Raw genomic sequence first — 27,858 nt, forward strand, 5'->3', positions numbered from 1 at the left:
TATGAATCTATGAAGTTTAATCTCTAAAAACTTAGAAATTATACAATCAATTCTTCAAAAGCATTTTTTTTATCCTCTGTCCTAAAACCTTTCTCATATCCGAAAACGATCTGAGACTGGAGACTCATGAAACATGTCCTTTGAGAAAACTTAGCCAATTCTAATCAACAATTTCACACACACACACACACATATTTATATTTTTTAACTGTTTAAATCCATCAATTTATTTGGAGCATCCATCACACAAGTCTGTATTGCAGAACTATAAAATTCTAGCCAATCAGCATCAAGAATTCAAAAGCGGTGAAGCTGTTTGTTTTAAGATGTAAAAATTTAAAACCTCTACCTTTTAATTTTATTTCTCTGTTTATGTTTCCTCTCCTGGTCAGGGGCAGATCTACAGTAGAAGTCATTTCAAAATCTCAATATGTTTCAGTTTGAAGGACATATTCAATTACCGAGCCTTTGCTTTCCATTTCCACGAAGAAGTCTCACAAGGTTAGGACAAACTGCAGGAAATTTTCATATTTGGAAGAATAAAAAAAAAAAATCAAATAAAATCAAGTCCGGGGGGCACGGTGGCTTAGTGGTTAGCACGTTCGCCTCACACCTCCAGGGTTGGGGGTTCGATTTCCGCCTCCGCCTTGTGTTTGTGGAGTTTGCATGTTCTCCCCGTGCCTCGGGGGTTTCCTCCGGGTACTCCGGTTTCCTCCCCCGGTCCAAAGACATGCATGGTAGGTTGATTGGCATCTCTGGAAAAATTGTCCCTAGTGTGTGAGTGCATGAGTGAATGAGAGTGTGTGTGTGTGCCCTGCGATGGGTTGGCACTCCATCCAGGGTGTATCCTGCCTTGATGCCTGATGACGCCTGAAATAGGCACAGGCTCCCCGTGACCCGAGGTAGTTCGGATAAGCGTTAGAAGATGAATGAATGAATAAATGAATGAAAATCAAGTCCAAATCAAATTTTTCTTCTTCATTCAGACTTGGAAGAGCTAAGTAACAGTAAAAGATAAAGTAAAGAGATGCCTGCTGTTAATCCCCAGGTAACATGACGCATTGATTTAACAATATGTTTAAATTGTTTTCATGTATTTAAACATAAGCACTTGATTAATGAAGCAGCAAATTATTGACTGGTCTTAATGCAATGCCGAGTCTCTGGTAATGCTTTTATTGGATTAGACTTTTCTGCTTCTATCCATTAGACTGCTTCCTACAGGGATTATTAATCTATAGACGTAGATCTTTCCTGTTTGTTTGTGTGTATGTGTGTGTGTATGTGTGTGTGTATGTCTTGGTTCTTAGGGGTTTCATGCTAGACAGTATAAAATGTCCACCACAAAATCTTGTTGATTATTTTATTTCTACGGATTCTTTTCTGAGATTGGTCTGAGATATTAATATACAAGGATTATTTGTATTGAAAAAGAAATTAATAAATAATAATAAAAAAATACTATATATATATCTATATATATATATATATATATATATATATATATATATAGGGCTTGAAATGGCTCTCTGAAACATGCTGGACTTTTTGGTTTTCTTCTTCAAGGTAGAGGAACATGTCAAGAACAAGGGCTTCGCAGATGTTCCACACTATTAAATGTAACTATAAACGGATACAGGGGGGCACGGTGGCTTAGTGGTTAGCACGTTCACCTCACACCTCCAGGGTTGGGGGTTCGATTTCCGCCTCCGCCTTGTGTTTGTGGAGTTTGCATGTTCTCCCCGTGCCTCAGGGGTTTCCTCCGGGTACTCCGGTTTCCTACCCCTGTCCAAAGACATGCATGGTAGGTTGATTGGCATCTCTGGAAAATTGTCCGTAGTGTGTGATTGCGTGAGTGAATGAGAGTGTGTGCCCTGCCTGCGATGGGTTGGCACTCCGTCCAGTGTGTATCCTGCCTTGATGCCCGATGACGCCTGAGATAGGCACAGGCTCCCCGTGACTCGAGTACAGTTCGGATAAGCGGTAGAAAATGAATGAATGAATGAATAAACGGATACAAATTATCATGTTTGTTACTTGTCTTAATAAATTATAAGTGCAAGTTGCTGTGGTTATGTAGGTAAAACATGAGAGAAGCTCACCATGCTACACTGTTGCTTGTTTTCCTTTAACAACATCCCCTAAAGTGTTTTATTCCCAACTGCAAATGAGGTAATATCGAATACAGTCACACTGCTATGACTTTTTCATGAATACTAGAACACTCGGTAATGAGTTGAAAGGTTTTGTAAGTACACACCAAGTGCATGCTCAGTTTCAAGTTAAAGATACAGTGATCTTTATGTAAGCTTTGTAAATGAGAAGACATTAGCTATTCTCCAAATTCTACCCTGCTGAATTTTGTTCTCTTTATGAAAGCCATTGATTGTTCCACTTATGGCCCAGAAGAGCGAGTTCTGCATGTGAATGCTAACAGCAGCTAGAGGCGATGGAACACAGCCATGTAATGGATCCTAAGCACTCTAGTTACAGCGCTTAAGTAGTTTCAGAGGGGCCTGCTTTCATTTCTTGGCACTGGGAGCTCGCACATCCTCAGCAGTTACAGGTTGTGCACTTGTGGCCAGAAGGTTGTGAGTTCAAATCCAAGGCCTGCCCTAGAACCATGGTTCAGTTCTTAAATAACAACACCTCGACCGCTAAGACGTCCTGTTTTCTGGTCGCTTCCGTGCCTGTGCCAAATGAGAAAGTGTAATCTCTCAAATGAGACGTTCTGCTGCAAAGTTTAATATCACTTTTACCCAGAGCCTCGAGAGTGAAACTGGGTGTGTTTTGCATGACAGAAATACAAACAGGAATCAGAGTTTAATTTGAGCCACTGTTAAATACCCTGATTCTTGTTTCATCATCTGTTTTGCTTGTATAACTTGGAACTTATCTGATTACTGGAAGTTCAGATATTATCCCTCTGCTCACGACACCAGTGAATGATATGTGGCTGTCGCTTGAAGCACATTAAAAAAATTTCAATGGGTCCCTGAGTCTGTCTGTCTGCCTGCCTGTCTGCCTGGCAGTTGAGCTGTTTGTCTCTCTGCATGTCTGTCTGCCTATCTTCCTGCCTGTCAGCCTGTCTGTCTGCCTGTTTGTGTCTGCCTCTTGGTATGTCTGTCTGTCTGCCTGTCTTTTTCGGCCCTTTGGTCAGTCTGTCTGCCTGTAAGGATCTTAATTCTGTATTTTATATATACAGAATTAAGATCCTTACAGGCAGACAGACTGACCAAAGGACAAGAAAAAGACAGGCAGACCTAGAGGGTTATGCACTCATTCTCGGTCTGTCTCTCTCTCTCCCTCTGTCTCTCTGTCCCACTCTCTCTCTCTCTCTCTCTCTCACACACACACACACACACACACACACAGTATTAGGAGCAGTTTAGCCTGGCAGATGGGAGATGTAGACCATGAACATATAATCCTTCTATGACAGCTCCTCAAACAAAACTATGCAAATAGGATCGTGTGAAATTCTACTAAACACACACACGCACACGCACACGTACACACACACACACACACACACACACACACTGTTGAACAAGTTATATCCACAAAGACGAAGGTGTAGCTCAGTGTTTTTCTTACACCTCTTACATACTAAGTAAGGGCTTCTGTACATCTGCGTCTCTGCACTATATACACGTTCTCTCCTGCTCTCTCTTTTTCTTCCTTAATCTCTCTGTGTTAATCTGTTTCTTATCTCTCACTGCAGCTCTGCTCGGCCTCGCGCTACAGCACCTTATCTGAAATCGCTGCCAATCAACCACATCAGCAACCACAACCTCCCACCACCGCCATCAACCCCTTCTCCCTCTGGCTCATATCGACTCCCTGTTCATCCGTCTGTCTGCTTTCACTCTGTGGAGAGGAAGACGGGACTCCCGGGGGTCGTATGGCACATTCGAACAGAGCTCATGCTTTCGACGTGAGACAGCGAGTGGTTAAAGTTATTAGTTGCTAGGCAACTCAGAGAGCAGAAGCTAGCAAATGTCACGGGCTACTGATTAGCAACTTTTCACATAGGCAAAGATTCTTTATGGTAACAATAAAAAAACACGAATTTGTCATTTTAGTAAAGTAATTCTCAATTGAATTCAAATTAATTCTGCTTAGCATTGATCATAAAAAAAATCTCCAAGGGGTTTTACAGCAACACATCTGGAAAAACAGCAACATTGTGTCTCAAGTCATAAGATTAAGCAGAAAATATTAATATTTTATCTTCTGAACGTGGTAAATATCAAAAATTCATGACCACATTTATATATAAATATTATTATAAATAAATACTGTTTTGTTTAGTTAAAGATTTCTTTTTTTTTTCAAAGCTAGCTAGCTTGCTGTAAAGAAGGTTTACAGGCACCAAAGCATTACTACTTTTCCCCCTTGTGTCTTGCTTAGACACTTTAATTGACTTAACTTAACCCCAGAATGCCATTCACTCACACAGTTCTCTCACACAGCTGTTCCAGATGTGCCGTGCTGTCTGCCACCGCGGGGCCGATTCCGGATCATCCATCAGCCATGCTTCTACACACACCATGTAGCATCCACGCTGACTCCATTTATCATTCCACACCGGCTATTCATCAGAAGATGGTACATGCATGTAACATACAGCGCTAATCTCCATCTAATCCACAGTGATGAGGGGTTGATTGGCGTGGGATCTGCAGTGTAGGACGACTGGAGGTTAGAGGATGTAGTCACGAATAAGGTGACTTTGTGGCTAATTACCCATGATGTTATGACGGGGTGAAGTGAATTATTTTCCTCTTTTATTTTTTTTACTTGAAGAAGAAGTGGATGAAACTTGTTTTGGTTCAGTTAAAACGTCAAGCATTGATCCATCTCTTGTCCTGTCTGATATTTGTCTTTGTCTATCTATGGCCAGAGGTGACGGTGGTGAGGAAAAACTCCCTGAGATGATCTGAGGAAGAAACCTTGAGAGGAACCATACTCATAAGGGAACCTCATACACATTTGGGTGACACTGGACAGGAAATAACGTCAATGTAAATAATGTCCTTTATACAACAGTTTGTAGGCGAGTGGAATTGTTTAACCAAGAGCTCCTGAGGAACTAATGGATCAGCAGAATTTCCTAGATCACCACAGACCCAGCACTAATTCCTTCCTGCTGAAGTCTTCAAATGATCACTGATGAAGACCTGAGCACAAAGCTGATCGACACAGCAGTAGTTCTAAGACGGCGTGACAGACTCCAGTCAGCCCCATCCACAGCAATCCCATGAGTCACGGGCTGCCCATACAGATCTATCCCACTTTAAGATCTTAATTTAAGAAGTGTCGAAGGAGAAAGCTATATAACCCTAATATGAAAATCTCTATTGTTATAAAGTGATATGACATCTGTTGAAGTTTTATCTACACTGTATTGACAATTATGTCTTGTGAATATATTTAATACACTCTAATATACTCATAATGTAACATTGAATTCTAATCACAAAAGGCTTTCCTAGCATGCTAACTTTAATATTAGCATCCCATAAGTACACTTCATTAAAATCCCTCTATCTTCCCTTCCCTATATAAAGCAATCTGTTGCAGGGAAACAAACTGCTATCCTGTTTGACGCTACATACTGTATGACATCTGTAACTGATCCTTTCTGGGTTCCACATTATGTTCACACATTTAAACAACTTACAGTCTTTTTTTTCTCGTCTATTTTTTTATCAGACCCTGAATTAAGAATTCATTGTATGGCTTTCACATACCTTTATAAATCTGAAGTTTGATAAGTCTGGAGCGACGCTCGTAGATCGGCTTAAATTTTTGGAAAGACAGTAAGCGATAATTAGCATAGAATTCGAAACCCGGGTCTACCGATGAACTCTGTATTTAATCTGTAGTAATGAAAACGAGGACATGAAAACAATACAGCCAGGCGTGGCTTTATGAAGAGAACGTCACCACGGGACTTTACAGGCACTGTTGCGTGTCCTTGAAGGCTTTAATAATGTCACACGTGCCGGTAAAAAGTCAACGAAGCACTGGCGTCGCCGTTAAGACCGGCTCCCCTGAGAGACTCTACACAAATCCATTTATTCAGGAGACGATCAGCGTCACCGGAGCATCGTTCCTCAGATCGAGCGGCTCGTCGTGATTATGATGAGAAGCGTGAAAGTGTGCGGTGCTCTGACCTTTGTTTCCTGCCTCAACATACATTATTATCTTTATTTCCACATTATGCACTAAAAGCACGATCGAGTGGCTGCGTATCTACAGAAAGCTCCTCGGGGAGACATTCCGGGCTTTTTTCCCGTTCGAGGGAGGAATGAGCATGTTAGTCATTTTAATAACTGGAGTAAAGGAGCGAGTACTCGAGCACTCTAATTCACACGGAAAAAGCGGTGGCTTTGATCTTGTAAATGACTATTAGGTGAATTGTTATTCGTTTTAGTGTCCTCAAGAGTCTGGCTAGCATCTTAAACTTTTTAAAGGTTGTGCTAGCGTACCACGCGTTAGCATTAGCCAAAATGGTTATGCTACATAATTTGCATTGGGTTACATTACTGTATATCAATTCTGTCAGCATTTTTACTTATTACAGTCACAAGGCCAAGTGGACGCCTCCATGTTCTGTGTTTACATACTGTAAGAAACATAAACGTACATTTATGGCATCTGGAAGACTCTCTTATCCACAGCGACTTACACCTGAGCAGTTGACGGTTAAGCGCCTTTCCTCAAGGGCCCAGTTTTCAGCTTGGTGGTCTTGGAATGACTTACAGACTTGTATAAATGTTTGTGTTACAGTCTTTAATTCCTGATATTAAATATTCACTTCCTGTCCTTTCTGTCCAACGGCATCATTTTTTAACGTAATACAGTAATAGCTGTATTTTTTGGGAATAACCTTTTTTTTAATTTTATACTCTAAAGAAGTATACTTGAACGTATTTGTATTTGAACACGTCAATAAATCTGTATTTTTGAATTGACAGTTGTTTTTAAATCACTTTTAAGACCCCAAACTTTCCTCTGCCTTTATTCATGAAAGATCAAAGAAATAATAATCAACTTGGGAGACTAAGGATGACACGAACCATCAAACAAAACCAAATAAAATATCAAAACTAAAACACGGTGAGTGATTTACGCTTCTAAATAAACGATTAAGAAATAAAATATCAGACAATAAAACGGCCAGTTTATATCTAATGAGCGGAACACCATTAAAATAAGCCCACAGATCCGTCCCTCTGTTATGACACCAGGACTATAAGCTTCAGGTTGTCATTTACAGTCTCCTTGTGTAAATTTTGACGACTGTAATTTAAGTTTTTATTCACCGCAAGTGCAGTCTGTAAAAACGTTCTCCCCAAGTCCTATCATTTCTTGAGCTCTGAGGCGTTTCAGCCACTGATATGAGGATCACGAATTCTAACTTGGTCCTTCCGACCATGCTTGGTCCAGTATTTTATACTCGCATTATATTTCTGACTCAGTCATCAATGCATTTTGGCATCATAGAAATGAATTAAGCCAATAATAGCGTCTCGGTGGAACATGAATGGCTCTATTCAGGCAGGATTTATTTCTCTGAGTGATAAAATACTTGTGTGATAAATTATTCACATGTCTTCTGCGTGATAAAACTCACATACAGCGAGAAATAAATAAAGTAGGCTAACCTGGTGATTTGTTCACCAAATGGACACATTCATTTATGTGAATTTATGAGACTACATGCACCATAATGCAATTGAAGTATGCAAAAAAGTCACAGTGGAGTTTAAACTGGTGCAAATAAATAGAAAGGTTTAATATAAATAAACAAACAAACAAACAAACAGACAAACAAACAAACAAACAAACAAATAAATAAATCAGCAAACAAGCATTCAAGTTCATGGTCAAAAACATATGATGAGCAAAAGGGTCGAATTTAAAATAAACAGCTTAGAATAATGAAACGGTGTGGTAAAGTCAGACTTGTGTGTGTGTGTGTGTGTGTGTGTGTGTGTGTGTTGTGTGTGTATAGTTAGCAACAGGTGTGTGATTAGAAGTCAAGACTGTGTGTTCATGTTCTACTGGGCAGTTCTTTTTCTCCTATTTGTACGACTCGGGAAGTCGTAATTACGACTTCAGATGCGTTCAAATCACTTTGATTAGAACAAGACACAGGTTCTGTTAATAAACCACACAAAACACAGCAATGTTTTTTAACTCTACTTCTTGAAAATGAACAAAGCTTGTGCATCAGGTGACGTTGTGATTATTGTAATTGTATAATTTTGTGTACAGAATTAACATACTTTATTGTAAATGCTTAAATGATCTGAAACAATTTGCTTGTATTTCAATAACCATTTCCTTGACTTTAACGTTTAACTAGAGATGCTGCATGAATTAATTCCACAATGTTTTCTAAGCTCAAAGAAGAACGTTGTGCAAAACGTTGTAGTTTTGGTGGCCATGTTTGTCAGCCATATTTTATTCAGGCAAATTTAATCTAAAGGCAGATTGTCATGACAGGAATATTGAAAATCCATTAACAATTTAATCTAAAACTAGCAGGATTACATTTCAGATATAATTCTATTAGTATATTTGAGTCTGCGGATTTTCTAATTTCAATAAAAACAAACATTTAGCTCAGTGTAATTACGAATTAAATATAGCTAAATGAATTTTATTTTATTTTTTTTATTATTTGTAATAATTTAAAAAAAAAAAAAGGGTTTCTGTTGTGGCTATTAAATGTGCACCAGACAGCTGATGCATCATTGCATGCAGAAAGTCATATATAATGAATAGAATCAATAAAACTTCTGACAAAACAAATTAAGTAGCAGATTTACTGAATTAAAAGGCATCACAGAAGCATGATACACACAAACACAAAGAGAGGCCAGATCCTTAGCTATACCCATCACATATACACATACTCTGCTGACTGTATATACACATATACACTCACACACATACACACAGTGGAGTCCAAATGATCAGTTCTACCAGCCATACACACACATACACACACAGACACAACGAAGTACAGATCATCAGTTCTACCAGCCACACACACACACACACACACACACACATAAACAGAGGCCATATCATCAGCTGTGTTCACTGTATATACACACATACACATATACACTCACACACATACACACATACACACAGTGGAGTCAAATCATCAGTTCTACCAGCCATACACACACATATTCACACACATATTCACACACACAGACACAACAGAGTACAGATCATCAGTTCTACCAGCCATACACACACACACACACATACACACACAAACACACATAAACAGAGGCCAGTTCATCAGCTGTGCTCACTGTATATACACACACATACACATATACACTCACACACATACACACATACACATATACACTCACACACATACAAACATACACATACACATACACACAGTGGAGTCCAAATCATCAGTTCTACCAGCCATACACGCACATTCACACACACAGACACAACAGAGTACAGATCATCAGTTCTACCAGCCATACACACACACACACACACACACACCCACACACACATAAACAGAGGCCAGATCATCAGCTGTGCTCACTGTATATACACACACATACACATACAGTATATACTCACAAACATACACACATACACACAGTGGAGTCAAATCATCAGTTCTACCAGCCATACACACACATTCACACACATACACACACACAGACACAACAGAGTAAAGATCATCAGTTCTACCAGCCAAACACACACACACACACACACACACACACACACACACACACACATGCGCACACACACACACACATAAACATAGGCCAGTTCATCAGCTGTGCTCACTGTATATACACACATATACACTCAAAAACATACACACACAATGGAGTCCAAATCATCAGTTCTACCAGCCATACACACACACACATAAACACGCACACAATGGAGTCCAAATCATGAGCCCTACCAGCCATACACACACACACATAAGCAGAAGCCAAATCATCAGCTGCACTCACTGTATATACACACATATACACTCACACACATATACACACACATACACACAATTGAGTCCAAATCATTAGTTCTACCAGCTACACACACAAACACACACACACATAAACACACACAACCAAAGCCCAGATTCTCAGCTCTACCATCTCTGTCTCTCTCTCTCTCTCTCTCTCTCTCTCTCTCTCTCTCAGGCCTAAGCTCTTCTGTCCTGAGCTGGGAAATTTTCCGTCCAATCGGATTGAAGAACCGAATCACACTGCGGTATAAACACAATGACTACACATTCGTCATATATGAATCAGCCTGACCATCTGACAACAAGCTCACATGAACAAAGACCTTCCTCAAAGTGAGCCTAAGGCTGCTAACATATTTATAGCTCACACAGGATTTTTTCCTAATCATGAACTCTCTGAGATTTTAATCAAAAACTCTGGACACTTCGACTTAAAGCATCACGACGGCTTAGTTTCCAGGCGTTTTCCATCAGATGATGACTCAGAAACTCCTGAAGTGTTTAGAATTTTGTGTCACATGCATCAGAGTTTCTGCCAGCAGTGTGTGTTTGAGGCTGTGACTTTTTTACTACAATTGAGTTTTTAAAAAAGAGCTGAAATGAGATGATTTGATTGGCTGTTTCCTAGCCACACCTCCTATGTAGTCTCCACCCCTTTCTACAGCCAGTGTACAGTTCTAATATATCTAGAGTATCTATTTATTAATTATAATTCATTGTTCATTTAGTAGAACACAAAATTAGGGATGTTTTTATCATGACAGAAAAATGGAAAAAAAAAACACCCATTGGATGGGTCAGTTGGAGTGACTAAAACAACCCCAGAGAACGACAGCGAATCGTATCGTGTGATAAATAAGTGCATGAGGAACTAAGTGGAGCAGTGAGACTGTAAAGATTCGTTCTGTGAAAATAAGTTCATCTTTTCTTTCTATTCTCATTTCTTCCTTTTTCTCTCTTCCTGCCGCCTTCCTTTTGTTCCCTCTCATACACACGCAGCAGCTGGGTTATATGCCAGATGTAAAGTGTGATTTCTTCACTGAATGTGTGTGTGTGTGTGTGTGTGTGTGTGTGTGTGCACGCACACGTGTTAAAATGTCTTGGTGCTATTTCCGACAGCATCCTCTCATATCCCTTCATTCTAGTCTTTTGTGTAAGATCATTTTACACACACACCCACGCACACACACACACACACACACACACACACAATCTAGATGCTCAACATAGTGGAACACCAAAAATATGACAATGTTTTCACAAGGTTTATGCATCACACACACTTTTGTCATCACCAAATCCCCATAGCTGATGTGATGGGCTCAGCTCCCTCTCTCTCTCTCTCTCTCTCTCTCTCTCTCTCTCTCTCTCTGTCTCTCTCTCTCTCTCTTTCTCTTACACACTCTCTCTCTCTCTCTCTCTCTCTCTCTCTCTCTTACACACTCTCTCTTTCTCTTTCTCTTTTAATGAGGACAAAAACAGCAGCAAGGTCACTCCCTTAAAAGTGAGCGCTGATAAGCTGAGCGTAGCATGGTTAATCCTTTCAGCGTGCTGATGAAGAGGCTGACCCTCCTGTGTTCCACTGTTTCAGAGAACCTGTGTGTCTATGTGTGTGTGGGTGTGTAGGTGGTGTGTGTGTGTCTGTGGTGTGTGTGTGTAATTATATTTGTCCTTTGCTCGACACTTTAGAATGACTCATCGATATGCAGGGCATCTTTCTTGCTTAAGTCTCAGCTCTTAACCTCGCAACTGTCTGAAAGCATGTCTACGTGTGTGTGTCTCTATGAGTATAGAGAGAATGAGCAAAGGAAATAGTGTGTGTGCGTGTGTGTGCATGTGTGTGTGTTCACTTGTGTGTGATTAACTTGTCTGTTTGATGAGTCTGGTTGCTAGATTTGATTGAGCTTTTCTGAAGACAGTGCTGTTGTTTTCTATCCTTCCACACTTTCACTGCATACAAACACACACACACACACAGAGCCCAGATCCTCAACTCTACCCATCACACACACACACACACACACAGAGCCCAGATCCCCAACTCTACCCATCACACACACACACACACACACACACACACACACATTTTGAAAGAAAAAATTGCCACTATTTCAGATTAAATAAAATAATTAAATAAATGAATACTATTTAAAAGGTCTGCATCTCTTATACATTTTACTTTTTCAAAGAAAAACATATCCATTGTTTTAATCTCATATATAAGGAGTTTATTTTTTTAATGGAGAAGTGCACTTTTTTTGCGTTCCTTATACATTTAGAATAGAAGAAAATCCTGCTCTGTTTTACAATTTACAAATAAATAAATAAACATAGCTAGCTAGCTAGCTAGCTAGCTAGATAGATAGATAGATAGATAGATAGATAGATAGATAGATAGATAGATAGATAGATAGATAGATAGATAGATAGAGTTGGAAGAGAAGTGGTGCCCTGACCCTGTCAGTCCCTGTGAAGAAGACAGATGTGCAGCATCTGGAAGTGTAACAGTCGTGTGTGAGGCAACAGTACACTGCATTTTTCTATTGAAGAGCAGCGTAAAGTGCATGACTTCATCATCATCGTGTGTTGGTCGGATGCTGGATGCAAGCAATTACGCATTCTAAAAAAATCATTTGGCAAAACTGACAGCGGATAGATCTTTACACCGCATAAAGGACAATGTGCATACGACAGATAGAAAGAGAGATTGGGGAGGAACAGGAAAGGAAACGAAGAACGTAATGATAATAAATGGCCTCATTCTGTACCTGTCTTCTTTTCTAATAACACACACATGCATGCTCTTTCTGGGCTGTGAAATTTCTAACAGCAAAAAAAAGAAAAAAGAAAAAAATCCCTCACAATCATATCATCTCCAAACCCACGCAACACGTCATCTCACGCTGCACAAGGCAGAAAGTCTGCACATGAACGTGTTCAGAACCTGGATGAAGCTCAGCCGCTAAACGTGTCCGTTAGCTTAGCAATTAGCTGTGGCTGTAGTATGGCAAGAATAGGTCATGACAGCAATTATCCTGCAGGAAGGGGAACAGGAAGGCAATAACAAGTGACATTTGAAACTAAATGAGAAATGAAAGGAATAAGGGGAGTTCCAGGGTTGAGCGAGGTAGCACAGAACGCTAAAGAACGGCGTGTTTGATTGACACCTGCTCTAGAAACTTAGACAGACGTGCTGATTCAATCCAACACACGAATAATACTAGCTAGCTCAATTAGCTGTGAGTACTATTTCACTTGACTCACTTGATTCTATCGAACCCTGAATTAGAAATAGTTAAGGGCCTTGCTAAAGGGCCCAGCAAGGTCATCTTGGCAGTGCTGGGGCTTGAACCCCAATCCTCAACCCAAAACCTGAATCACTTTAGCCAATCTTCTTTTTTTTAATGCACAGTAAGATATCGTAGTCAGGTCACCTCTTCTGCTACTCACGGTTGTAATGTGACGTGACGTGTCGTGACGTGACATGACATACAGCTAAGTACAGTATGGTGACCCATACTCAGAATTCGTTCTCTGCATTTAACCCATCCAAAGTGGGTTAAATGCAGAGAAAGGGGGTTCGGTGCCTTGCTCAAGTGCACCTAAGTCATGGTATTGCTAGCCCGAGACTCAAACCCACAACCTTAGGGTTAGGAGTCAAACTCTCTAACCATTAGGCCACGACTTGTGTATACAAATGATGACATAATCAGATAAAACACACAAGCACAGGTTAATTTACTTCCTGATCTAGTGCAGACACAAGCACGAGTGCAGGTTCAACCCTCCACACCTCCTCCACATTGTCTCGGGTTCAGTACCACATGACAGCATTCACAGTACCAAGTTTTCCAACAAACTGTGCCATGTTTCAAACTGACCTTCCAGTCTGCAATCCTATTTAGATTATGTCTGCTGTACAAGTCTCTGTGTCTGAGCTGTTACTATAGCAACAATAATCTGTTAGAAACAGTGCATCAATATAAAGCTATATAATATAATGCTAAAGTCTGAGCTTCAGTTATGCAAACTTAACCCACACCTTCTGCCCAATCAGATTTGAGATGTCTACCTCGCTGTGGTATAATAGGTTATAACCTACATTGGATATCAAATGTTGTAAACCTGTTGTTTATGATACTGAACATATCCAGAAAGTGTCTGTAGGTAAGAATTGTATTGGGCTGAATATGGCACAAGGCAATAGCGAATCTCTATGAAGAACAAAGAGATACACTAGAGATTAGAACCTACAGCATCCTCTGTAAAATCCCAGCAGGGTGTCCGAAAATTTTAGCTTTAAAGTGCATTTTAAAGATGAGGATTGCTTCTGACAACATCTAAGATCAAGTAGAGTGGGTTTGGAAATGCTGTGTATTGGAGGATAGTAGCGTTACGCCTCCACACCCACGTAAGGACCAGGAGAAGCCTCATGGAGCATCATTAAGGAGAATAGCGAGATCAGACAGCATCAAGACTGAGCAGGCATGGCACACGGCCAATCCGCTCCAGAAACACAGGACTTCGATTGACATGATTTGTATTGGTTAGATTATGGGTTCAGTCGAGGACTCAGCAGCCCAGGAGGCAGGAGAGAGAGAGAGTGAGAGAGAAAGCGAGAGAGAAGAAAAGAGAGGGAACATACCCCAGGCAGAGTCTTCTGCTCATGGAGAGCACTCTGGGCCTTCAGTGCAGACTCCCTGGCACAGTAAGTTAGAAAGGCACATCCTGTAAACACACACAAACACAAACACACAATCAGATGCCAAGTCAGTGAGGGTGTCAATCTGAAATGATCAAAAGCCTTCAGCAAAATAAATAAATAAATAAATAAATAAATAAATAAATAAATAAATAAATAAAAATAGAGAAAAAGAGATTTTGTATTATTTTTTTGTTTTGTTTATTGTTGTTTGTTTGTTTGTTTTTGTTTACTGTTAAGTCTGTCTAGTAAAGTTTATTTAATTAATTATTTACTTTCTAGAATTTATTTATTTATTTGTTTGTTTGTTTGTTTGTTTGTTTTATTAAATGTTTCACTTTTAAAATATTTAGTTTGTTTATTCTTTTTACTTTTTTGTTATTTAATCTTTATTCTAAGTCTTTTTCTGGTTTAATTTTTTTTGTTGTTGTTTGTTTGTTTTATTTAGTGTTTGTTCTTTGTTTTATAACAACAACAACAATATAATAATAATAATAATAATAATAATAATAATAATAATAATAATAATAATAATAATAATAATAATGGTATTCATAATATAACCACTCATTGGCAGCAGAAATATTATCAATAATATTTATATTATTAGAATAATTTTAAATGCATTCACACTGAAATAAAAGGATACATAATTTTTTATTTAGGTTTATCCTTTATGAACACAGAACTGTAAACTGACATCACACACTTACATAATCAGATCTTGAGGATCAATGTTAAATGGTATAAATGTTGAGGATAAAAGTCCCGTTTAAGTCACTGACACATGCTATGTTACATTCTGCTTATGTTTAGATATTAATCACCAAAGATGTTCACTTCCACTCCTGATAATCAGTTTGCATCGTCTTTAATGTAGTAAATGGAGAATAAACTGTTCACTGGTTTGTAAGTGAAAAAGGGGTGTGATAAGCTGACCAGGAAATGATGGTCTTTTGTACTCACAGGAATCAGAGAGATGCTACACTATGACCTGCACTATATCACTTCGGTATTACTCTTTACTTTAAAGCTCGGTGTTATTCCCACAGTGATATAAGGCTTTCCCAGGGGAACACAAGCCCCCAAATCACCATTTAGTCCTGAACTAGCCTTCAGTGACTGCAGGCTGTATTAGAGTTGAGTTACATGTGTGTGTGTGTGTGTGTGTGTGTGTGTGTGTGTGTGTGTGTGTGTGTGTGTGTGTGTGTGTGTGTGTAGTCAGGATTTAATACACGAATTATGCACATCAATATTCAAAACTCATGACTTATCATTTTTGACCAAACAAAACTCCCGATTATCCTGGACTTCCTGCTAGGGAACGAGAGACGGTCTTCACGATGACGAGGTCAACAGATGACATCAAATCAATATGGCTGCTTAAAGCACAAACAGTAAACAACAAGTGCAGCATTTATTTCTAACTGCATTTTACTGAATAGTTTCTGTCTGTGTTTTTTATACCACTTTGTAGCTTAAGTTGGAATTGTCCTAATTCCAAGGTTGATTGCGGGAATAATCAAATTTCTTGCATGTTTCATCAGCTAAAGTGAAGATCAGTCTTAAATGCAGGACCACTGCTTCTCTTTCAGATTGACATCAAAATGTCGTAGAATGCCATCTGAGGTCGATATTAAACACAGTAAACCAGAAACTATCTGTGTATTTATTAATCATCTTAGCCGATTGAAATCCACAATTCTACGGTCTTACATAAGCAAACGTTTTATGGATATAAGAAAGAAGTGCACATATTACAGTGAGGCTGTAGATGTTACAGTAGGCAGAGCAGATGAGTGCTCAGTCAGCTTCTTCTTTAAATCCTCGCCACATTTTCATCACATTTGAGCACATCAGATTTTTTTTTAACCGCTGTGATACTTTAGTTCGTTCCCAGTTTTATAACTTTCCTGATACTTTTTCCTCTTTTGCCTGTTCCCTTTTTTTTTTTTTCAATACTGTTCTGATACTTTTGCCTGTTTCTAATTTTCTGTAACTGTTCTGATACTTTTGCCTGTTTCCTTTTATGTCTGTTGCAATACTTAAATTTTTTTTTTCTGACTTTTCCAAATTTTTTTTCTATTTCTTTTTATTTCATGTTCCAATGTATTTGCCCATTAATTTTTTTTGTTCTAATCTTATTTTCTTTTAACTGTTCTAATGATTTTTACTGTTCCTTTTGTGGTGTTTTTATTTTTTTTTATTTTATGCATTTATTAATTTTTTTGTTTGTTTTTTTCCTAATACTTTTGCCTATTCTTAATTTCTCATTTGTTTCTTGACTGTTCCAATACTTTTGCATATCCCTATTTTTGTGACTTCTTTAGTTATTAAAGCATTTGCATCCATTTGATCATGCCATGTGACACTAGATAAATATTCCAAAGTTTACAGCTCGGAATACTCCTTTACATTTTATCTCAATGAAACATAAATGTCCATCAGTGCATTCAAGTTGCTTCTATCAATGCAAGCAAGTATCTCTGTGTGAGCACACAATAACAACCTAACTTAATACAGAGATATTCCAGAGCTACATAATTACATAAAAAAAAGCCAGAGTTTGCTATGATGAGGTGGAACAAATGCAATAATAATCTCTAGATCTGGGTAAGTATTTTATAATGTCTAACTCAAAGTTTTAAAAATGTTCAAGGAATATGAACAGAAGTGAGTTATTTAATCAGGGCTCATTTTCATTCTCTCTGGTTAAATACATGTAAATAGGAAAAGAAAACGGCGAAGGGGGAAAAACCCAGCATTTCAATTTCAATTTTTTTTTTTATATATATAAAACAGAGCTGCAACCGTGATCCATTCTAATGTTGCCTTATTAGAAATTTTGCTTTTGGAAAGGAAAAAAATCCCATCGATGCAGATTGGAGTGAGAATCATGATAATCCCTTGAGCTACTTGATAATCATCATGATAATGTGGAAGAATTGAGAAGCAGAGAAAGAAATGTTTCTTTTTAAAGAAATTTTCCTGTTAAAAGAATAGTGTGGTTTTGTGGCTTATGAATATTATTGACAACATAAACTCAAAGTAAATGAATTCGAGAGGCTTCGTACAGTATGTGGCTGACGGCGTAGGAGACGATCGAGCGATTTTTTTAAGTGGATCTCAAATAGACAATTTTTATTTTTATTTCGTTGTTTTTATTTTTTTAAATTGGCGACCACTCAAAACAGGTTGCTCTCATCCCGTCTGTCCCTATGGACAAGCCAGCGTCGAATAAATCCCTCTCACTTTTAGCAGTTTCATACAGTGTCATCATTCACGCTGATGCTCCTGGTGCCTCAGACCAACATATTTCAGGCATTTTTATCAGCAATGTCAAAGCTTTATTTCCAGAAATCATTTAAAAGTCATTACAGAATAAAAGAGACCCGATAAATGTTTGTGTTGTTTTGTTTCTATGGTTATCATGCAATTGATGATGATGATGATGAGGCTGTAGTTTTCAGAGTCAAGATAGCTCTGTCCTTGTTCGAGACTCTCAGTATAAATTCCTGATACAAGAACGTGCCACACCCCAAATCTAGTAGTGAAATTATTGTTATGTGTCACATACCCTTATATTTAGTATAGACTATTTTACAACTAAAACCCAAAACAGAATTATATATTTTTATATTCATTCATTAATTTTCTACCGCTTATCCGAACTACCTCGGGTCACGGGGAGCCTTTGCCTATCTCAGGCGTCATCGGGCATCAAGGCAGGATACACCCTGGACGGAGTGCCAACCCATCGCAGGGCACACACACACTCTCATTCACTCACTCAATCACACACTAGGGACAATTTCCAGAGATGCCAATCAACCTACCATGCATGTCTTTGGACCGGGGGAGGAAACCGGAGTACCCGGAGGAAACCCCCGAGGCACGGGGAGAACATGCAAACTCCACACACACAAGGTGGAGGCGGGAATCGAACCCCCAACCCCGGAGGTGTGAGGCGAACGTGCTAACCACTAAGCCACCGTGCCCCCTATATTTTTATATATTATATATATTACATTTCCAAGGACATAATAATTATTATTGTCCTGTGTTAAAAGTAGATTTCAGTGATGCTTCTATCTGTGGATTAACAGGACATTATAATTTAGATGAATCTGAACTGATGTGGTTGATGTAAAACTGCGAGCCCCAACCCCTAACCTTAACCTTAACCTTTACTTATATTTTTTCATAAGGATTATAATGAGTTTATGTCTGTAAACATGAGATCGTATCAGCCAGCTTCGGCTGTCTACATTCTTTAAACATGGCTAAATTACTAATCTGTGTGATTTCTGTATGAAAAAGCTTAAACATGAGCATGAACATGAGCATGTTAATTAAGGATAATGACCTTAGAGATCAGCTAAAGTCCACTGTGAACTGCTTATTTCGTTTCCGGTCATTTTTATCCAAGCAATGGTTCATTGTGTATAAGACTTTTTTTTTAAAGCAAGTTGTGCAGATTTTAGAAACCAGTTCACATGGCAACGCATTTTATGTCAATGAAAGAAGAAACTGGTTGTGATTATTTTTCAGTTACAAGTATGGATGCATACATGCTGTTATGTCAGATCTAATGATGTGATGGAGGTGTGACCTGTATGTCAATGATGGTGGTGTGACCTGTATGTCAGTGATGGTGGTGTGACCTGTATGTCAGTGATGGAGGTGTGACCTGTATGTCAGTTATGGTGGTGTGACCTGTATGTCAGTGATGGAGGTGTGACCTGTATGTCAATGATGGTGGTGTGACCTGTATGTCAGTGATGGTGGTGTGACCTGTATGTCAATGATGGTGGTGTGACCTGTATGTCAGTGATGGAGGTGTGACCTGTATGTCAATGATGGTGGTGTGACCTTATGTCAGTCATGGAGGTGTGACCTGTATGTCAGTGATGGAGGTGTGACCTTATGTCAGTGATGGAGGTGTGACCTGTATGTCAGTGATAAAGGTGTGACCTGTATGTCAGCGATGGAGGTGTGACCTTATGTCAGTGATGGAGGTGTGACCTGTATGTCAGTGATAAAGGTGTGACCTATATGTCAATGATGGAGGTGTGACCTGTATGTCAGTGATGGAGGTGTGGCCTTATGTCAGTGATGGAGGTCTGACCCGTATGTCAGTGGTGGAGCTGTGGCCTTATGTCAGTGATGGAAGTGTGACCTGTATGTCAGTGATGGAGGTGTGACCTGTATGTCAGTAATGGAGGTGTGACCTTATGTCAGTAATGGAGGTGTGACCTGTATGTCAGTGATGGGGGTGTGACCTGTATGTCAGTGATGGAGGTGTGACCTGTATGTCAATGATGGAGGTGTGACCTGTATGTCAGCGATGGAGGTGTGACCTGTATGTCAGTGATATAGGTGTGGCCTTATGTCAGTCATGTATGTGTAACCTTATGTCAGTGATGGAGGTGTGGCCTTATGTCAGTGATGGAGGTGTGACCTTATGTCAGTGATGGAGGTGTGACCTGTATGTCAGCGATGGAGGTGTGACCTTATGTCAGTGATGGAGGTGTGACCTGTATGTCAGCGATGGAGGTGTGACCTGTATGTCCAGAGATGGAGGTGTGACCTGTATGTCAGTGATGGAGGTGTGAGCTTATGTCAGTGATTGAGGTGTTAACTGTATGTCAGTGGTAGAGGTGCGGTCTGTATGTCAGTGATGAAGGTGTGACCTTATGTCAGTGATGGAGATGTGACCTTATGTCAGTGATGGAGGTGTGGCCTGTATGTCAGTGATGGAGGTGTGACCTGTATGTCAGTCATGGAGGTGTGACCTGTATGTCAGTGATGAAGGTGTTACCTTATGTCAGTGATGGAGGTGTGACCTTATGTCAGCGATGGAGGTGTGACCTGTATGTCAGTGATGGAGGTGTGACCTTTTGTCAGTGATGGAGGTGTAGCCTTATGTCAGTGATGGAGGTGTGGCCTTATGTCAGTGATGGAGGTGTGACCTTATGTCAGTGATGGAGGTATTGCCTGTATGTCAGTGATGGAGGTGTGACCTGTATGTCAGTGATGGAGGTGTGACCTGTATGTCAGTGATGGAGGTGTGACCTGTATGTCAGTGATGGAGGTGTGACCTGTATGTCCAGAGATGGAGGTGTGACCTTATGTCAGTGATGGAGGTGTGACCTGTATGTCAGCGATGGAGGTGTGACCTGTATGTCCAGAGATGGAGGTGTGACCTGTATGTCAGTGATGGAGGTGTGACCTGTATGTCAGCGATGGAGGTGTGACCTTATGTCAGTGATGGAGGTGTGACCTGTATGTCAGCGATGGAGGTGTGACCTGTATGTCCAGAGATGGAGGTGTGACCTGTATGTCAGTGATGGAGGTGTGAGCTTATGTCAGTGATTGAGGTGTTAACTGTATGTCAGTGGTAGAGGTGCGGTCTGTATGTCAGTGATGAAGGTGTGACCTTATGTCAGTGATGGAGATGTGACCTTATGTCAGTGATGGAGGTGTGGCCTGTATGTCAGTGATGGAGGTGTGACCTGTATGTCAGTCATGGAGGTGTGACCTGTATGTCAGTGATGAAGGTGTTACCTTATGTCAGTGATGGAGGTGTGACCTTATGTCAGCGATGGAGGTGTGACCTGTATGTCAGTGATGGAGGTGTGACCTTTTGTCAGTGATGGAGGTGTAGCCTTATGTCAGTGATGGAGGTGTGGCCTTATGTCAGTGATGGAGGTGTGACCTTATGTCAGTGATGGAGGTATTGCCTGTATGTCAGTGATGGAGGTGTGACCTGTATGTCAGTGATGGAGGTGTGACCTGTATGTCAGTGATGGAGGTGTGACCTGTATGTCAGTGATGGAGGTGTGACCTGTATGTCCAGAGATGGAGGTGTGACCTGTATGTCAGTGATGGATTTGTGGCCTGTATGTCAGTGATGGAGGTGTGACCTTTTGTCAGTGATGGAGGTGTAGCCTTATGTCAGTGATTGAGGTGTTAACTGTATGTCAGTGGTAGAGGTAGGGTCTGTATGTCAGTGATGGAGGTGTGACCTATATGTCAGTGATGGAGGTGTGACCTGTATGTCAGTCATGAGGGTGTGACCTGTATGTCAGTGATGAAGGTGTTACCTTATGTCAGTGATGGAGGTGTGACCTTATGTCAGCGATGGAGGTGTGACCTGTATGTCAGTGATGGAGGTGTGACCTGTATGTCAGTGATGGAGGTGTGACCTGTATGTCAGTGATGGAGGTGTGACCTGTATGTCAGTGATGAAGGTGTTACCTTATGTCAGTGATGGAGGTGTGACCTTATGTCAGCGATGGAGGTGTGACCTGTATGTCAGTGATGGAGGTGTGACCTTTTGTCAGTGATGGAGGTGTAGCCTTATGTCAGTGATGGAGGTGTGACCTAAGATACTCTTCCTCTGAAGAAAGAGATACTGTCCTACTGAAGCCTGAGAGATACTGTCCTACTGAAGAAAAAGAGATACTGTCCTACTGAAGAAAAAGAGATACTGTCCTACTGAAGAAAAAGAGATACTGTCCTACTGAAGAAAAAGAGATACTGTCCTACTGAAGAAAAAGAGATACTGTCCTACTGAAGAAAAAGAGATACTGTCCTACTGAAGAAAAAGAGATACTGTCCTACTGAAGAAAAAGAGATACTGTCCTACTGAAGAAAAAGAGATACTGTCCTACTGAAGCCTGAGAGATACTGTCCTACTGAAGAAAGAGATACCGTCCTACTGAAGCCTGAGAGATACTGTCCTACTGAAGCCTGAGAGATACTCTCCTACTGAAGCCTGAGAGATACTGTCCTACTGAAGCCTGAGAGATACTGTCCTACTGAAGCCTGAGAGATACTCTCCTACTGAAGCCTGAGAGATACTGTCCTACTGAAGAAAAAGAGACACTGTCCTACTGAAGCCTGAGAGATACTGTCCTACTGAAGCCTGAGAGATACTGTCCTACTGAAGCCTGAGAGATACTGTCCTACTGAAGAAAAAGAGACACTGTCCTACTGAAGCCTGAGAGATACTGTCCTACTGAAGCCTGAGAGATATTGTCCTACTGAAGAAAAAGAGATACTGTCCTACTGAAGCCTGAGAGATACTGTCCTACTGAAGCCTGAGAGATACTGTCCTACTGAAGAAAAAGAGACACTGTCCTACTGAAGCCTGAGAGATACTCTTTCTAAAGAAAGAGAGACATTTCTCCCTCTGATTACACTGCAAACAAAACATTGATATAACTTAATGATTGTAATATGTCACGGTGCACAAAAAATTCACCTGCTCTGGAACTTCATTAAACATCATATAAATAACTAAATGATGCCAGCGCTGTCAAATACTTTCCTTGTTAATTATCACAAAAAATATTAATAAAATACAAGTAGAAGTAACATAGTGCAGGAAAAACACTCCACAAAGCTGTCTTTCTATTTAGCACGTAATCTATCCTGGCTCATTAAAGCAGAACCATCTTTACTCTGACATTTTTGCACTTTTGTATGCAATAGAGTCCATTTGTAAAGCTATTTAAAACCAATTACATCTTTTATACAAGACTATTGGGGCACAAGTAATGAATGATAAAATTAAACATTACACAGATCAGGCTCAATCCCACAGTGGAGGACCTTTGTGAGCTCAGGAAGTGGCCGGTAAAAATTTGAACGATGACTGTAGCCGGCTCCATGATTTGTCTCCTACAGACACGGCAGACGGACCTCTCATGCACACACACACGCACACGCACACACACGCACATGCGCACACACACACACCCTAAAATAAGGTGATGTATTCCAGGGGATGTTCACCTGCTAGCTAAAAATACCTGAGCAGTGGACATTCAAACAGCTGAAAGTAACAGAAAAGGCTGAAATTGCAATTATATATCATGTGTTACAATAAACAGCTTTGGGTGCACTTTGATTTAGTTATTAATTAAATAATATTGCTATTTATACTGCAGAATGTTTGATAAAGACTTTAGTTTTATAATAATTACAAACCAAAGGGCGTTATTTGACTTAACTGAAATAGGGACCATGATTTATATAAACATTGTGATTAAAAATATTTGTATCACTTGAAATTAATTATGCAAAGTAATTTTTAGTTCTTTAGATGTTTCAGAATTATAACAATAAAGATATTATGTAATACATATTTATCTTCTTCTTCCAGTGCACACGCAACTGGCCGTCCACATGAAATGTTTCATCAGACCAGGCCACTGCCTTCCATTTCACCACGGTCCAGTTCTGATGCTCACGTGATCATTGTAGGGGCTTTTAGGAGGTCAGTAGGGTTACTCTGACCACTATGCAGCTCCATACACAACAAACTGTATTGCACTGTGTCTTCTGACACCTTTCACAATTAGTGTTATGGTAGCTCTTCTGTAGGATTCCACCAGACGGACTAGCCTTCGCTCTCCATGCATATTAATGAGCTTTGGGTGCCGATGACCCTGTTGCTCATTCACCCTTCTTGGACATATTTTGGTAGGTATTAAACACTGTGTATTACTCTGCATGCCATCCCACAAGACCTGCTGTTTTAGAGATGCTCTGTCCCAGTCGTCTAGACATCTATTTGGCTTGTCAGAGTCACTCAGATTCTTATGTTTGCCTATTTTTCCTGCTTGCAATGCATCTTAGAGAATTGTCTGTTCACTTACTGTCTAATGCATATACTAATATATTAAAATCTTTTTTTAATTATGTAAGCCTTTCTTACCACTTTCATTTTCATCCTTCAAATTCTAAAATTTTAAACTTATCCAAATATTTTCTATAAATTTTCTCGTATTAACCTTCTTGATATTCTCCCAGTCTGAGATGCTGAGGCCGCTGCAGCAAACTGTTGCTCACAGAGTGTCATGTATGCATGAAGGAGAGCACTCCTATTTACTGTCTACAAAACTAGTACCTGTAAAAATCTAGTAGCATGTTAGTAGAATATTCTATATTTTCTATATATAGAACACCCGTCTTTTTCACACAGATAGGATAGTCAATCTTAGCTCTGTGCTTCTTATTCCTGATCCTCTACCACCGTTTAATTTTTATTAATTACTGCTCAGAATTCAAGTCATCTCATGACTAAGCCTGAACCGGGTGTGTTAGAGCTGAGAAAACACTCATATGTGCAGAAGAAACATTGTCTGTGCTTAGTTTGAATGATATGAACATGTAGAAAAGGTAATACTGTGTACCTGAACGGTCTGTTATACACAGTGATACACAGTGATCCTATGTAAAGGAGGGGCTGATCATTAAGAAGTCACTCCTTTACATAGGATCACTGTTAGATATATAAGTTAGATATTTATTGTACCGGCCTGTATTTGTTGCATATTTTCTTCAGTCATTGCAGATTTGTTTTGCTCCTCCATCCTCACTCTCACACAGAAATGACTAAAGTCTAAAACGTCTTTGTAATTGATCACGTCTGAGCCGAGGATCGTGGCAGTGAAAGACAGACAAGGTAGGTGTGGATAAACTTCAGGGCTCGATACAAGGACGCTGATATTAGCAGCGGGTCTGTGTAACTATTCAGCGACACACCAGTGCCTTTCGCATTACGGCATTACACTACTGTTCACAGCGACGTAATCCGGTGAGGTTAAAATCTGCTCTTTCTCAATTCCAAAGGCATGTGGCTGTGCATTAGTGAGCTGTGAGACCTCAGGAGACACTTCACCACAATCGCAAAACCCACTAAATAAATAAATAAATAAATAAATAAATAAATAAATAGTAAGATGGGAGAATCAGTCATGCAAACTTAACTGAATGTAATCCAAGAACAAATATATGCACAAACAGTCCCCCTTGACAAATCCATATTTATCAATTTTAATAAATAAAAAAAGACTTTCAGCTTTGCATTTATTCTTTTATATTTTGCTGTTTTTATTTTGAAATTGAAATGAATGTCACTATTCACTCAGAATTAACCTAACTGTACTTTTCCTTGTCGCTCTTGTGATATTTGCAGCTTTTGTCTTTTCCCTGAGAAACAGTGGTGTACCTTCAATTAGGTTTTAATTAGCTTTTAAAAATAAAGTGTTTCTTATGGTCTAATTATGTACCTTATTAGCTTGTAATTGTTTTCATAGACACTAAAGAAAAAGGAAGAAGTCCCATTGACGGCACTACAGCAGTGACAAGATACATGTACAGATTGGTTCCTTTTTTTATGAGAGCGTGTATTAATCTGCTTATAAGTTTTTTCCCTTTTTATTATTATTTTTTTTTGTTCAGTAAATTTAGACAGTTTAATAGAGATGATTTGACCTGACATAAGTGGTGCTGTGTTCATGTCACAGTATGTTTTGAATTCAAATATTTTGCTTAAAAAATAAAAGGACGGTTTTTTCTCCCTTTCTACTATTTGTGGTTCCTTGTCTGCTTTGTTTATTTTATTTATTTATTTATTTATTTAGATAAATCCGACGTCTTTTTGAGTCCTCCTTAAAAAAAAAACTTCCACTCTCGATGCCAGGTCGTCTAACTGAAATGTCGGCATACTCCTTATTACATAAATATCACTGGAGCTCTGGAGGTCTTCAGTGCGTTATTGTTCTGAAGATAATCTTTGGGGAAGTAGTTGCTATTCACGTGGACGTGGGAAGGCTGGGAGCATGCATGGACACGTGCGACTATACACACGTACAGACCACACACACACACACAGACGAACACAAATACGCACGCATGCATGCATACGCGCTCACACACAAGCAGACGTCCACTAGAATGTTGCAAGTACTTACGTTGTGTCCTGCATATCAAAATGTCCTCGCGTTAAGAGACAGAAAAGGACAGAAAATGAAAGCGGAATTTGACCGACCTTTATGCATTCCCGTGAATCTGTCTTTGAGCACGGTGAGTTCGTAGATCTTGCCGAATTCCTCAAAGAGCGGCTTGAGGTCTTTCTCTTCCAGGTTGCGTGGGATTTGACCCACGAACAGCTTGATGGCGTCGTGGTCCTTCATGGGAATGGGGCTCTGACCGATTGCAATGCCGTTCATTCTGCTGGAGCTGTTCGCGGTGCTGAAGCCATTCTCTTGCTGCACTCCGCTCGCCGCCACTGTAGCCATCTTTCTCTCTCTCTCTCTCTCTCTCTCTCTCTCTCTCTCTCTCTCTCTCTCTCTCTCTCTCTCTCTCTTTCTCTCTCTCTCTCTCTCACTCACTCACACACACAAACTCTCTCTCACTTTCTCCCTCCCTCCCTTCCTGTCACCCTCACCCCCTCCTCTCTCGTATATACACACATACACACAGTCCACCTCTCTCTCTCTCTCTCTCTCTCTCTCTCTCTCTCTCTCTCTCTCTCTCTCTCTCTCTTTCTCTCACCACCCTGTCACAAACCAACTGCACGCGCCTCTCTTTATTTCTCTCTTTGATTTTTTTTCTTCCTTTCTCTTTTTCCTTTCTTCACCTCTCTCTCTCTCTCTCTCTCTCTCTCTCTCTCTCTCTCTCTATCTATCTATCTATCTATCTATCTCTTATGTTATTTGCTTTCTTTTCATCCCGCACTCCCGTTTCCAGTTTTCACTCCCGTTTCTTTTCTCCGTGTGTCAGTTGCCACTCTGCCGCGTGACGTCATGTTCGGAGGCTCTTGTCTAGACCCCGCCTCCTCGCGTTGCAAATTTGCATATGAAGTCCGGATCAGCCAATGGCAGGGCAGCACAAACGAAGGCCCGCGGGGTGGAGTGAGAATCCAAACATTTGTGGAAAGGGAGCTCGGGGACATCGGGGAGGCAAACGGCGGGACACACACACACACACACACACACACACACACATTGGGAAGGCTATTTAAAGCAAAATAACACAGCGTTTTATAATTAAAAAAAAAAATCATAATCGAATAGAAAATATATAATAATGTAATAATACAATGGTATAAAAAATGATATAAAAATCACACATTTGAGTTTTCCTTTTTTTTTTTTTTTTTGTTGCTTGGTTTGTTTTTGTCCATTGGTTTAATAATTACAGACTTTTTGTTTTACCGATTATTCTTGCACATAAAACCCAGAGGTTACAGCTAAGCATTAAGATCCATAACTGCGCTGCAGCGCGCGCACTTGTTGCTGTCCGTGGTGCTGAA

At 39.9% G+C, this 27,858-nt stretch overlaps 1 protein-coding gene across 6 annotated transcripts in view; it reads right to left on the minus strand.

The window, feature by feature from the left end:
- celf6 (CUGBP Elav-like family member 6) overlaps positions 1-26,842 on the minus strand; it is a 145,121-nt gene extending 118,279 nt beyond the window's left edge. For 3 of the 6 annotated variants that reach the window (XM_060878884.1, XM_060878882.1, XM_060878883.1), the window contains exons 1-2: positions 26,593-26,842; positions 14,691-14,773 (exon numbers count right to left, since the gene is read on the minus strand). In XM_060878884.1, coding sequence (XP_060734867.1) covers positions 14,691-14,773; positions 26,593-26,842 — 333 coding nt within the window. The remainder of the gene's footprint in view (positions 1-14,690; positions 14,774-26,592) is intronic. The other 3 variants (XM_060878887.1, XM_060878886.1, XM_060878885.1) reach the window with 1 other exon arrangement.
- Positions 26,843-27,858: the final 1,016 nt, after the last annotated feature.

Source organism: Tachysurus vachellii, chromosome 9, assembly GCF_030014155.1.
Source record: "Tachysurus vachellii isolate PV-2020 chromosome 9, HZAU_Pvac_v1, whole genome shotgun sequence".
Taxonomy (NCBI): Eukaryota; Metazoa; Chordata; class Actinopteri; order Siluriformes; family Bagridae; genus Tachysurus; species Tachysurus vachellii.